The sequence below is a fragment of the Arvicola amphibius genome, chromosome 3 (assembly GCF_903992535.2).
Source record: "Arvicola amphibius chromosome 3, mArvAmp1.2, whole genome shotgun sequence".
Taxonomy (NCBI): Eukaryota; Metazoa; Chordata; class Mammalia; order Rodentia; family Cricetidae; genus Arvicola; species Arvicola amphibius.
In genome coordinates, this window is record NC_052049.1 from 121407944 (window position 1) to 121422999 (window position 15056).

The 15056-nt window shown below is 37.2% G+C and overlaps 1 protein-coding gene across 2 annotated transcripts in view; it reads right to left on the bottom strand.

The window, feature by feature from the left end:
• The window catches only part of Ddx10 (DEAD-box helicase 10), a 150877-nt gene that overhangs the window by 110149 nt on the left and 25672 nt on the right, over positions 1-15056 (bottom strand). For both annotated transcript variants that reach the window (XM_038322666.1, XM_038322665.1), the window contains exons 10-13: positions 8795-8896; positions 5314-5401; positions 2969-3057; positions 37-508 (exon numbers count right to left, since the gene is read on the bottom strand). In XM_038322666.1, the coding sequence (XP_038178594.1) occupies positions 37-508; positions 2969-3057; positions 5314-5401; positions 8795-8896 (751 nt within the window). The remainder of the gene's footprint in view (positions 1-36; positions 509-2968; positions 3058-5313; positions 5402-8794; positions 8897-15056) is intronic.

A 15056-nucleotide genomic window follows, 5' to 3' on the forward strand; every position in this document is an offset into this window, starting at 1 on the left:
AGAGGCAAGAGAAGACTCCATTAGGAGTAAACTTACCGACAATGACTGATTTTCTTTAAGATCCAACCCAAAAACATCACGCCGCTTAACTGTGAGGAACTCAGCATCAGGCCCATCTTCCTCATCATCATCTCTGACTAAGAACTGCACAGGTCCTTCCTTGGCATCCTCCTGTGCCTCTTCAATTTTGAGATCAGATTCAGTGCGAGGCTCTCCTGCTTTTCCCAGCTGCTCTTCCATGTCTTCATCTTCTGTGTCTTCGTCCTGTTCTTCACTCTCACCACTGGCCAACCCGCATTCTGTCTCTTCTAGTTGCTTCCCACTTTTGTGAAGGATGGACATTTTCTCGCTGAAATAAGCTCGAAATTCTTCTACTTCGTCATTGCTGAGGGAGGGAACCCTGGGCTCAACTGTTTCAGTGACTTGATTCCTTACCACTCCTGTGGTAGTCTGCTTCTCCATTTTTTGAAGAAATCTTACCCGTGGAGCGACAGCAAGACCAAGAGACCTTCAGGAATGAAGAGAACAAAGGTAATTATTTCATTATGGTGATGGTATGCTTGTGGTATTATGGAGGTTTCTCCACGGTACAAGTCTATTTCCATGGCTTTGTTTTAACATTGCTCTAAGACACATCAATTCTGACAGATTAAACAGTTCAAAATAAAGCCACATACTTGTATAGAAAATATTTTAAACTCCTAGATTTGCGTCAAGAGACTTGATATGGTATTTAAAAAAAGAAAAAAAAGAGCACTGAAATAAAAATAAGATGGTCACAGCTCACATTCTAGATCCAATTTTCAATTCCGTTCTCAGCTTCCTCACAACACATAATAATAACACCTGCCAGGTCTACCTCACGGTGCTATTAAGCCCCAATTAACAAAACGTATAAAGGTACTTTGTAAAATGTGAACTATCACATAAAATGTAAAAGGCATGGCTGAGGAGTGACAAAACAAATATTCTCAAAAATTGTGAGGAATACATATACCGCCCATCATCCTTACTTACGAAAATGTATTTTTCTTTTTAAAAAAGCTAAAAGGGAGAAATATTGGGATTGTGTTTTGTTTTTGGTTTTTTTTGTATGTTTGTTTTGTTTTGTTTTGTTTACCTAAGGGCAAAATTTGGCATGTTTCCTTCAAGGATCAACAATAACAATTTTTATAAAATTCCCACCAATGGATAGAAACAACTTTTAAAAAGCAAAAGTTAAGCTAGGCGTGGGAGCATACCCCTTTACCCTTATTAATCCCAGTACGCAGGAGGCTGAGGCGGGCATATCTCTGTGAGTTAGAGGACAATTCCGGGTCTGCCAAGGCTCCATAGAGAGACAAAGCCTCCAAATAAATAAATAAATAAATGGCAGCTTTATCCACTGTTTTCCCCCTATATAATTCATAATAGAAACTGCAAAGTTCATTATTGAAAATCACAAACTCAGAAACAGAGCTAAGGTTCAAAATGCACAGCTCTGTCATTTACTAGCTGTATAATCTCAAGAATATTCAACTCTCAAGATAGTTTTCTTATCTGCAAAATGTAATGATTGAGAATTCCTACCTAATAGAGTTGTGATAAAGCTAATAAACATGCAATAGTGAAAATAATAAATAGGCAACTGTGGCAGTCATTTCTATCACTACTGCCGTCATGATATGAAGGGTGAGACATGAGTTTATATGCACCAGAGGATTTCTAATGATGCAGTACAGAGACAGGGCTTTCAGACACTAAAACCTGAATTCCTTGAAGACAAGAGTATATATACACATGCAATTCTATCATTGAATGAAATGACCTCCATATATTGGCCACTCAAAGTATTTCCCTAGTATATTTTTAACCTTCTATCTTATAAACATGGCAAATGCTTTAGTTATCATAGGCTTCTAAAGGAAATCCTATACCTCAAGAAAATTATACATCTGAGTATCAGCATAATCTAAAAGCATAGTCAAACCATAATGATAACTTAGACTTAACTATTTGCCCTGTGTAAACATCACCAAAAGCAAGTCCTCAACAACAAACAGGACATTTACTAGTTTGATGCAACAAGACAGCTGCTATATATGACCCTGCAGTATTCAAAACCTATGCTCATCATTTGTGAATATTGCAGCAACCAGAAAAAAAGCCCAAATCTTTGCATCATATTAAAAAATGATGAAACTAGGAACTAGTAAATAAGCATAAGGAACAAAAGCATGTTTCCGTGGCACAGGATTTTTCCCATCCAATACTAAAATAGTAATGCTATCTCAAAAAAGGGTTTACAACTGACAGATCATATAATATTAAATGTAGAATCTAACTGAACAGAAAACAGCAGCTTACCTAAGTCAAATTTTTTTTTTGTTATAAGGGGAAAATGGAAAGGATATAAATATTCTCATGTATGAAATCCTCAAATAAAATATTTTTAAAATTTTCTTTGTTAAACTAAATTTAAAAGTAAAGGCATTCAAATTCCTAGAAAACAAGCCAAGCATTCGGACTTTGCCTAAAGCATATTTTATCTTGGAAACCTAAGATAAACATTAAGCTATAATAAAGCTCAAAGGTACTTAAAAGATTTGGTCAATGCATTTCCCATAGATAGGACTCCAACAAAGAGGGAGTTTAAAAGTTAAAAGGTTATTTTCGTTTTTGTAATCTCACAACTATTCCAACAAAACCAGTTAGTCCTTCCATACATTCCCCAACCTGAGGCACTAAATCTTGCAACATCTTGCAACAGTAACTGCAAGTGTCCATAAGAGATAAAGACTGAAAAAATAAACTTATAAATATGAACCTCCTGACAATAAGAACTAAAATACTGGTTAATTTCCAAGAGTTAATCTAACATACTTCTCTGCAGATTTTCAATGGACTGTTCTAAGGTAAAGAGCAGGCTCTTAGAGGAGACCCTAGGAGCGATCCCTCTAGCTTCATCATAGGTGCTATCAATACTTACAGTGCATACTCAGTAATAGGCAACTTGCTCACATTAAATACTTCTTTATCCTTCATAAGATATACCGAACGTATGTAGGAGACAAAGCACTGTAAAATAAAAAATATGAATCAGCCTAAACCAAAGAAAACTAAGAACTAATTCAGTAGCACTGAAAAAATACAAACTAGATCAACAAACTCTAATTTGCATACACAGAAAAATAAACTGCTACAACTGTAATATTAGGAAAGATTTTGCATTTTATTCCAACACAATACAAAATATTGCCTAGCTGTGCATGGTGGTGCATTGCCTGCAATTCCATCACTTGGGAGGTAGAGACAGACACTGGAAATTCAAGGCCAACCAGGGCTACATAAAATCTTACCTCAAATGAGAAAATCCTCAACTTCCCAAAAAGCTACTGAATATTAATTAGCACTACTTAATTATAATGAAGTGCAATGAAATAACACAGGCAATAATAGAATAATACAGATAGAGTATCTGTACTGATTCCTTGTTATTAGCTGAGCAAAAGTCAGCATTTTTCTAAATTGAAATTTTCTCATCTATCAAAAATACAACAGTAATAACTAAATGTTATGACAATGAGAAATCCATATAAAACACCCAGAATATCTTCTGAAATATAGCAGATGCATATAAATGCTTTTTGTTGATAATACTACTGTAATAGTCAAAAAATAATTTTTTCAATAAAATAAATTTCACTATAAATGAGTCAAATTTTGACAGAAAGGTTGTTTTCCCTTTTATATTGTGATTTCAAATAATTTACCATCATCCTGGAAATTTTTACTTCTACTTTTTTTAAATAAAGATATGCTCTTATCAGTTCCTATCAGTTTGTGAAACAAATAGATAATAAAATACATCTCCGCAAGTACTCTTCCTTTAACAATAATTTGTGAAGGGCTAGGAGATGGCTCAGTCAGTAAAGTACTGACCATAGAAGCTTGAGAACTTGAAGACCGGGCATGCAGAATGTGCCTGTAATCCCAGCACTGGGAAGCCAGTAACAGAAGGATCCCTGCAACAGGCAGCCCAGTTAGTCCAAGCCTAGCCAGATGCATCGCTCCAGGTACAATAAGAGACCTTTTCTCAAAAAAATAAGGTAAAGAATGAATGAAGAAGACAGCCATAACTGACCTCTGGCCTCCACACATATGTTCACACACATGTATGCACACCTACACATACACATGCACACAAAGAATACATACAGCACACATATAAAAATTTTATAAAGCATATTTAATCCTTCAGGCCATATTTCTTAATCTTCATATTTTCTTCTGTATCTCTACATTCACACCAATCTTTTCTACCCAACTAATCTCCCAACAAACCATTTTCTGTTTCCAAAGGCATTAACAATGAATGGTGCTGGTTCAAAGGTATTTTCCTCTGCAATACTCACAAGAAATAATACCATGTGCTTATAGGTTTTGTTCCATCAAGATTAATCAAAAGCTAGAAAGTCATTTTTCTGAAACCAGATAGCAAGATGGTGCTGGGAAAACAGCCATTCTGCTTAACCATGTGTGACACCAGTAAGTCACATCGTTTATTTCAGCGTGCTAATCTATATTTTTTGTTCTAGATGGCTAATAATCTATATGCTTAAGCCAGTGAAACTACATCTTTTCAGCATTTTCTATCTCCTGAACCAATAAACAAATAACCTGCCAGTCATGCAGTAAATCACAGCACTATCAACGCTTTAGGCATCGGTGGCTGATTCCTAACATTTCTCCTCACAAGTAACTGATCTGAAGATTGATTAGTCTTACTTGACCATTCCAGAATGTGCACACATTTCAAAATGTCAGATGTACATCATAATAAAATGTCAGTGTAGGCAATTTCTTACTAAGACTTTTTAGTTCAGAAAAGCTATTCAAGAATAGTAAGTCATATTAATAGATTCAAATTTCATTGCTGGAGATAATTTGCTAAAATTCTATGTCACCAAGAAATTAAGCTTAGTAAAGACAATATTAATCTCTCCACCAGAAAATGCAATCAGAACTTATAATAATTTCATTGAAAAAAATAAGTTTATCAAGTATACTAGACACCAGGCTGCTTCAAACTAAAAACTCATCTTAGAACTTCCCCTATGTATCTAATAAGATTAAACACAGGTAAATTTAAGAAATACTTTTTAAAATTAAGGTAAATTTTAAGAAACACTCTTAAAAATTAAGAATTAATTTTAGAATTAAAGAAGTAAAAATTTCACTGTTTAAACCTTTTAGCTATGACCATGCAACACTGATCATATAAACTCATTCCAAAAAAAAAAAAACAAAACACTGGATTCAAAGTTGACTTACCCTTTGAGCTCTTTCTTTTAAATCTTGATCTTGGGCTAAAAATGATTCTAGTTTTTTCTGAACATCAATAAGTTTTTCTGGATTGATTCTTTTTAATAAAAAAATAAATAAAAATGGTTAAACTAAAAAATAATCTCAATTTTAAAAACAGAAATAATACACAGCATTTTCAATTTGACTTTTGAGTGTTTAACATTATTTCTCATCTATAGACTAAGAGACACCTTTTGTTTTCCTATTTTCAAACTGAATTATTACATTACTCCAACACTAGAGTAGCAACAGGGAAATAATAAGAGTAGATGAAGTTGTTTTTCCTTTATTAATAGAGAAAATTTTCAACACACACAAAGCTACTCACTTTAAAACTTAATATGTGGTCAATTTTTATCTTCTATATTCTCAACCAGCTCTTTCACTATCTAACAGTTAAAATTACTTTTAGACAAATCAAACTATTTTTCAATGTCTCCACGTAAGACTCTGATGGATTCCACTATGCCCAATGTACACATCCTCAATGAAAGGAGATTATGTTCCTTTGAAATGAAAGAACCACCCACAAAATGATTTCATTCAAGAGGTATTACCCTTTCAAACCTTCAATGCTCCTTGAAACTAAGAAGTTCTCCTTTCTCTTATTTTTCTCTGCTGCATTCTGCAAAACTGTTTCAATATAAATAGTATTCTGCAGGTGTCGAAGCGGGGGAGATGACTCGGCTGGTGAAGTGCCTGCCATATATGCAGAAGGCTCTAAGCTCAGCTCTTGGGCGGCATTGTAGTATGTGTCTGTGACCTCAGCCTTTGGGGGAGGATGGAGATAAACTGAAGACAGCTAGAACCCTGCCCTTCACTAGGAAGGCTGCCAGACTAGCCAGAGTGATGAGCTTCAGGTTCAGAGTGAGAGCCCCTCTCAAAAAATAAAGATGGAGAATGGCAATCAAGGAAAGACCCAACTGAACCTCATGCCTCCCGAGACAGAGACACATGTACAGGCACACATGCACATGTATACTACACACAAACAACATTAACAACACAATCACAAACAGAATTGTTTAATATTTTCAAGAAAAGGTCAACTAAAGTCAGATGTGGTGGCAAATGCCTATAATATCAGCATTTGGAAAGTGGAGACCACCTAAGCTACACACACAGTACATTTGAAGGTAGCCTGGGCTACATTGAGACTATCTCAATCAATCAATGAAGTAATCATTCAACCAATAAATAACTCTACCATTACTATGTTTGTTTCAACATTCAATAGATAAATTAATATAACCTATCACCTAGTGTGTGTGTGTGTGTGTGTGTGTGTGTGTGTGTGTGTGTGTGTGTGTATAGGTAAGTAATAAAAACAAGTTACTTATAAACTGGAAGTAAAAAACTTATAACAGCTCTTAAAAAAAATAAAGGTTAGACTTAACATCACCCTTAGCAGAAGTGCGAATTTTCCAGTTTCCCCCTTAAAATTAAGAACAAAGCAGGGGGTGCTGGAGAAAAGGCTCAGCAGTTAACAGAGCAATAGCCACTCTTCCAGAGAACCTGGGTTCAATTCTCAACACCCACATGGCAGCTCACAACTATCTGTAGTCCAGATCAAGATGATCTGACGCCCTCTTTTGGCTCCCACCAGCACCAGAAATACAGCACAAAGGACATACATGAAAGCAAAACAACCATACACATAAAATGATAAGGAAATAAAAAAGCAGGGGATGCTGCTTTTCAATGTAGTAAATCAAAAAAGAAAAAGAAGAAGGAGGAAAAGGAGGAGGAGGAGGAGGAGGAGGAGGAGGAGGAGGAGAAATAATACTAAAAGCATACTGATTGAGAAAAAAAATAAAACTATACTTGTTTGAAAGTGAAATGACAACCTACTTGGAAAATCAAAAGAAAGGAACAAAATGTTCCAGGGACTATTAAAACGTATAACAAGGCTTCTGAATGCAAATATACCAAAGGCTAAGAAAGTCTGAGCAAGATCTACATTTTTTTAAAAAGCCCACAAAACGGCCGGGCGGTGGTGGCGCACGCCTTTAATCCCAGCACTCGGGAGGCAGAGGCAGGCGGATCTCTGTGAGTTCGAGACCAGCCTGGTCTACAAGAGCTAGTTCCAGGACAGGCTCCAAAGCTGCAGAGAAACCCTGTCTCGAAAAACCAAAAAAAAAAAAAAAAAAGCCCACAAAACTATGATTAAATAAATCAAATAACCATGATTTTTCAGTTTCAGGGAAATTCAATCTTGTCACGGTTTCAATCTATTTCTCACTTGATCTGCAGATTCAATGTAATACCAATACAAATACCAGCCAGTTATTTTATGGGTATCAATAAACTGATTCCAAACACAAGCTGCAGGGCTGCCAGGTTAAGTACAGTAATTGGCAAAAAAAAATAAAAATAAAAAAATAAAAAAATCAAGGAGAACAGAGTTCCAAAATACAGTCACATGTATAGTCAACGGACCTTTAACAAAAGAACCACAGCAACAAAAGGAAACAAAATTAGTCTTTCTAATAAATGGTATTAAAACTGGACGTGTAAAACACATGAATCCTGGAACATACTTTAAAAAAATTCAACATAAATAATAGATATAAATATAAAGCAGAAAGGGCTCAGGAGACGGCTAAATGAGCAAAATATTACACAAGCAGGAAAACCTGAGTCTGGATCTCCAACACCAACTTGATAAACAGACACAGCCATGCACACCTGAAGCCCCAGGACTGGCCTGAGGGGCGGAGTCAGGGAAGAGACAGACAGACCCTAGGAGCTGGCCAGCCAGTCAGGGTCAGAGAGAGAGGCCTCATCTCCAGAAAAGAAAGTAGGAAAGCATTTGAAAGGGGCACTCTGATATCAGCCTCTATGTACACACAAAATTTCTAGATGAATCTCAAATACAGTAAGGACATTAAATGCAGCACTAAAAGGCTAATCCATGGAAACAAATTCATTCACTAGAGTAGACTTCAGTAAAACTGGAAACATGGCACTCAGGCATTCTTCCTCTGCTCCCTAGCCCACCACCAGATGACCTGCTCTGCTCTGCTCTGCCACACCTCCTTCCTTAACAACACAGCCTCTGAAACCGTGAGCCAAAATAGTCCTTCCTTTAAGGAGGCTCTCTCAGATACTAATTTCAGGGACACCAAGAGAAACTTCCTGTGAACTGGGGACTCAGAGTGGCACTGAGATGTCAATGCAGGTCCTGAGCTGCAACAAACCAGCAGTGTGCTAGGTGCTGATACTGGAGGAGACGGGCATGTGCAAGGTGGGGAATGTGGAGAATTGTACTTTTCCTCACACTTGCTGTCAGCCTCAAATTTCTTCTCCTAAGACTTTTTTAAAGTCCTCTTATTCCCCCTCTAAATCGGAAGCTAGATGGTCGAATAGATTAGGAGGAAGAAGGAAGCACAGGCAATGATGTCATGTTCCCACTGCTAACAGCAACATAGGGACAACCAGCTCTTACTTGATCTCCTTCACAGGTACTTTCTTCTGGAGAAGCTGCTGCACCATCCCTTGTTTTTCCGAGGGTAATAAAATTAGTAAAGCTTCTCCATCTTCTTTGTATCTAAACAAAATAAAAATTTTTAAATGCATCAATACAATCTTAATTTTACATTTGACAAGAAGATGCATAGATGACATGAAATCACTTAATTAGTAAATGCTAGAAAAACCCGCTTTTAATCTTCCATGATGTCAGAAAAGTAGGACTCTAGCTGCCTTGCATCAAATTTCAATCACTTACTGTAATTCCCATTGCCTTTAAGGCTGTACTTCAAAAGTAGAGCTAGCATCTAAAAAAGAAGCAATTAAGCAGAATTCCTCTTTTGAGATGGGGGCCAAGATGGCATTGCTTTTGTATGTAGCCTCAGGCAACAACAGGCCCAATCCCAAAGGGATATTTCAAAATAAGTTCATACAAATATATCAAGGAGACTGCTTCCACCCAAACCACAAGAGAATTATGACAAATTACTTCTTAAACATGGCAACCAAATACACTGAAGAAATCGGGTTTGGGGAATACTGACACATAGGCCTGTAATCTCTGAATACAGGAGGCTAAGGCAGAAGAACCGCTGCAGGGTCAAGGCAGGACTGAGATAACAGCAAACTCTGTCTCAGAACCAAAACACAGAAATCAATTCATCTGCCTATGGATTTTACTGACACCTTTAAAATAAAACTTTTCAGGTCAATTTAAGAAACAGGCCTACTCGGGTAAACACCTTCTAACTGCCCTTTTCTCACATGAGCCAAGCCTTACTATACCACACTTCAGAAATCTGTGCTGACACAGGCAAAGGCTCCCTACAGTTCTGACGTCACTTGTGCTGCCTGAGCAGTGAACCAATACCACAGTGCCATCTGGGACATGAGCAACGAGAGTCGGATGGGGTATTTAGTACAACGTTTACAGAAAAATCATAATCTCAAAGCAGTCTTTACACTCGTGGTATAAAATCTGAGGGGCACATCCTTATAACCACCAAGTAATTACTGAGAAGCCATGACTCAGGAATAAATCAAACACACAGAAGCAGGGCCCTGTCCTAAACAGAAATGACAAGCTCCTAGGCAGGAGCAACAAACACATACAAGCACGAGATTCCAGACAACCATCAAAGAAAGACAAAGGACGGTCACAGGCAACAAGCGCTCCAGCTCAGAAGTGGAGGACGGCTATTCGGAAGTGACCGAGGAAAGATGCGACACCGCAGATGGACTTCAGTCAGGTCTTTAAGGCAGACACAAAGGGGCCCACGGTGTTCTAAGAGAATGCTGGGTCATGGTGGAGAAACAGGACAACAATGAAAGACTGATTTAGTAAAGACAGGCCTAAAAAGGGAAAGTCCACAGCTGGAATGAAAAAATGAACAGCAGGGAAGATGACTTAAAAGGTACATTCAAGCCTGATTTTGTACTGCCCTGAATGCCTCTGCAAGAAATTCTATAATACTGTCTGCAAATAATATTTTACCATTAAATGTTGAAAGAAAAATTTTTTTTGCAACTTAACTAAGAGATGGTACTGTACTTTTATTATGAAATCTAAAGAAAAGCTTTTTACCTTACATATTAATTTTAAAATCTAACTCTAATGAAGAAAAAATATATCCTTGTATGAACAGACTGAAAAAGATTAAAATATATCAAAATGTTAAGCTATCTTTTATAGATAGTTTGTTATTTTTTTAAATCTTATTAATATGTCTGGCAGTAAAATGGTGAGAAAACAGACATCATGCTAGCTATTTAAAGTTGAATGTCTATATGAACAGATATTAAAAAAAAAAAGTAATAAATCCCAGCACTCAGGAGGCAGAGACAGGTGGATCTCTGTGAGTTCAAGGCCAGCCTGGTCAACAGAGTAAGTTCTAGGACAGTCAAGGCTACATAGAAAAACCCTGTCTGGGAAAAAAAAAAGTAATTCAGGATTTGATTAGTAACACGAGGATGCTGTAAGAGTATGACAGAGAATATTACCTAGTAGTCTAGATATTAAGAAAACTGTCCAGAAATAATGAAGCCTTAAATGAACCTTGAAGAATCAGAAGCCATTCTAATATTAATTGTAGAGACATGAAAAGGATAGTCAAGTTTTGCAAGGGAGACAGTAGTATTTCAGAGAGCAATAAAAATTTGAATATTTGTCTTCATGCTTATTTAACTTTCTTATAAACAGAATTATGAATATATAAGCACTCCGTTATCTAATTATCTGTTGGAACTGAAGAGCTAGTTGTAAATACCTTTCTCATTGTTTAAATGCAAAATTGTATGATTCAAAGTTACTCATCTTCATACACTACAAAAAAGTATGAATTCAAAACATTCCCCTTTAGCCACTAAACTAAACCATACATGATCTCAGAAGTTATTAGCATATAAAATAAAGACACATCCTGACCAAGTAAGACAGATGACAGACATCGCAACTGCTGTGTCTGCTCTCTGAGGACAGGTTAAGAGTCAGAGGGCAAGCCAGGTGGTGGTGGTACACACTTGGGAGGCAAAGCAGGCAGATCTCTGAGTTCTAGGACAGTCTGGGCAACACGAAGAAACCTCGCCTCAAGCCCAAAAGAGAAGCCAGAGGACACGCTGAGGTGGCACCGTGAGTGAACCCAGAAAAGACGCCACAAGCTTTGCTGCGCAGCTTGAGGGGAGACCTGAGTTCAGACACCCAGCATCCAGGTAAACATCCAGTGATGGAGGCGGGTCTTCTATCAATCTGTTGATTTCATTGGTTAATTAATAAAGAAAACTGCTTGGCCTAATAGGTTAGAAAATAGGTGGGTTGAGTAGACAGAACAGGAAGAAGGAAGTGAGGTAGATGGCTCAGACAATTGCCCTGCCTCTGCAACCAGATGCGATGAAGCTCCAGCCCAAGATGGACGTACGCTAGAAACTAAACGGTAAAGGTGCTACACAGATTATTAGATATGGGTTAATCAAGATGTGAGTAAGAGGCTGAAAATAATGGGCCAGGCAGTATTTAAAAGAATACAATTTGTGTGATGTTATTTTGGGGCATAAGCTAGCAGGTGGCCGGGAGCAGGGAGACAGGAACTCAGCCCGCAGCTCCACACTACAATCCAGGTATAATCATGCATGCCTAGAACTCAGTGCTGGAAAGAACGGGGAAACAGGAGAGTCTCTTGGGCTTGCTGGCCACCAATTTAGAAAAAAACCTTTATAATGCAATCTAGTAATGAGGAAAGTAAACAAGAAAAAGAAAGCCAACTAGTTGCTCTAACATATCTAAATGTGAGAAATGATGCAGAGGAATGGCTCGAGGAGGATAACAGAAAAGCCACACAGGTAACTGCGGGAAAGCAGTATATTAGAAACAACTAATTCAAAAAGCCTAAGGCAATAGCATCTAACGTTTATCAGCAGCAGCAAGACCTGAAACAAGAAAAATGACAGACAGACAGACAGACAGACAGACAGACAGACAGACAGACAGACAGACAAGGAAAGTGTATGGGGTTGTCACTGACTTAACAGGGAAGCTCTCATAGGAGTCAGAGAATTTGCCTTATGCTTTAAAAGACCACTTGCCCTGCTGAATTGAGCAGAGGAAGTACCTGAGAACTGGCTGACTCCTAAGAAATATCAGACCCCTACTTGCCTCTGTGCCTCTACCAGCTGTATTTCATCTCAGCTCTCCAATGTTTCAAAGACAAAAAAGATTTGTTCTGCCCTTTATTAAAGTCCAGTTATCAACAGACATAAGCTATATAAGAAAGCAATTTCCTCCTTGGGAGAAACAGACTCAGTAGAATTTTAAAATTCTCAGCTAAGTGAATTTTTAAGAATAGAAAATTTCATTTGAAAATAATGTTCCTATCACATACCTAATAAATTCACATTAGGCTTAATTCTTAGGGAAATTGTCTTTATTATTTCAGTTTGCAAAAAGCTAAGGACTCCTTTAAAAAATTCTCATTGATCCCTTAATAATAATAAGAGTATTTTCTGCAAACCATGAGCCCTTCCCAATTTAGGAATTTTAACTAGTTTGCAGCTTCATGCTTGCTGTTAGAGGGACCCAAAGACTAGGAGATGCAAACGCTCGGCTCTGCTGCCCCCTAGTGGAGTCACAGTTCACTCTCTAACTCAAAATTCTGAGAACTACAAAAAAGGTGAAAATGGCTGAATTGGAATCCAGCTAAAATGAATTTTTCCTCAGCAGTCTAGAATAGAAAAAGTTACACATAAACTCCCACCTTCTCTCCTAGCCTCCCTACTGCCCGCAAACAAAAGGCTTATCTGGTGTGTGCATACTTTCTAATAACCAATCTTCTGCGCTTTCAACTGCAAATTTTTTACTTAAAAGAAGTCAGGCTTTTGAGAACCAAAACCTCAAGCCTTAAAGACAATTGCTTTGAAGTGGCAAAATGTCCTATAGGACAAACCCTAACAAACTGTCTTCACTCATTTGTCTCAAAGAGGACATCATTTTGTTAACTGGGCTAAGGAAAATTTTTCTTTGCTATATATCCAAAGAATCCAGTAAAACAGTAAATGCTTGGAGACAATAACACCTGGCTCACCCTTTATTTCTCCTTGGTAAGGCACAAAAAGTAAAGAAGCCATATTCTCCAACTTTAGCAATTTTTCTGACAAAACCACTTTTTATATTTATATATTAATGTTCAATTCCAAAAGCAAACACTTTCTGGAAACATGGTTTTAATTACAGCCTAACACAGGATTTTAATTAGTTTCAATTTTTAATTTAGCCTTTATTCAACTCAATTATTCAGTCTCATGGCCCACGAAGCTTTCTCATTATCTCTAAATCCATTAATGGCCATTTTCAACCACCAGAGAAGAGAGTAAGCAGAAGACATGATAACCTCTTCACTGAAATGGTCAATCCAGAATGTGTTGTTTATGTATGAAGGGTCAGGCTTCTACTTTAAAAGTTAATGACTGTGTTAAAAATACATTAAAATATTCTTTAAAATAGAAAAAGAAAGTAGTATTCTTTTCAGACTCAGCATTGCAGTACTGTCCTAAGTCTTCAGCTCCACAACTATCAAGACCCAATTAATGCTCACCATAATGTTCAACTATACTGTATTTCCACCAATTCTCCAAAACTAAAAATCTCCCTTTAATCATCTGATATACTGAAATGCTCAATAACCTCACGCAGATTTCCCGACACTGCTAAATATATTCTATGAAGGGCTCGGTGCCCACCTTCCACACCACACAACGGGCACGGGTGAGAGACCTCTGAGTCTAGTCTGATACTTCTGAGATACTATATCAACCATTTCTATCTAAAGACACACACAACCACAAAAATGCAAACGTCCGTGGTGCATACACCAATTTTTACAAACTACATGTTTACTAAAGGAAATTAAGTCATGGGCGAAAGGTTTTTTATCACCAGCTTCCATTAAGACTTTTCAAAAGATCTCACTGTGAAAAATAATCCAAATGTGAACCCAGAATACTAAGGTTCACCTTCGTAAGAACTGAAAACAGGGATGGGAAGATGGTTAAGTGGGTGAAGGTGCCTGTCATCAAAGCCTGGAAACCTGAGCTCAGGTCCTGGAGCCCAAGTGAAGGCAGAAAAGGAAAACTGACTCCACTAAGTTGTCCTCTGACCTCCACAGGCACATCATGTGTACTCATACATACATCAAGCACTTCACACACACACACACACACACACACACACACACACACACAAATAATAATATTATATTATTATTATTATTATTATAAATAGAACAGTGTGTGCTCCATTTTTCCTAGCTGTCAAGAGACAACAAATTTTAGAGGCTGGTCTGTTTCATTGTAATGATATCTTCTACAGAACTCAGTCTCAACTCTTACCTCATGTTTAAAATATATCATTAATTCCAATTCAGAGACTTCTTTTCTAGCAAATCAATCTACTTTAAAATATGCTTACCATTATACTATTGTCTTCCTTCTTTTATTCTTAAAAGAAAGACATTTGAGTACATTTTTATTAGTCATGTTTGCTGGCGACCCATGGTGTAAATTCAAGTCAATCAGAAGACACTCAAACACTCGTTAGCAGTTTATGAAAATTAGGAAACAGGACACTCTACTTATTAGGCTGCAGAAAAACTTGCTTCAGGTGAAAAAAAAAGTCTCTTCATACAAAAATATCTATTATTTTCTTCAAAGTTAGCTAAAAACTGATTGTGAAAGAAAGGGAAGAGAGGAAA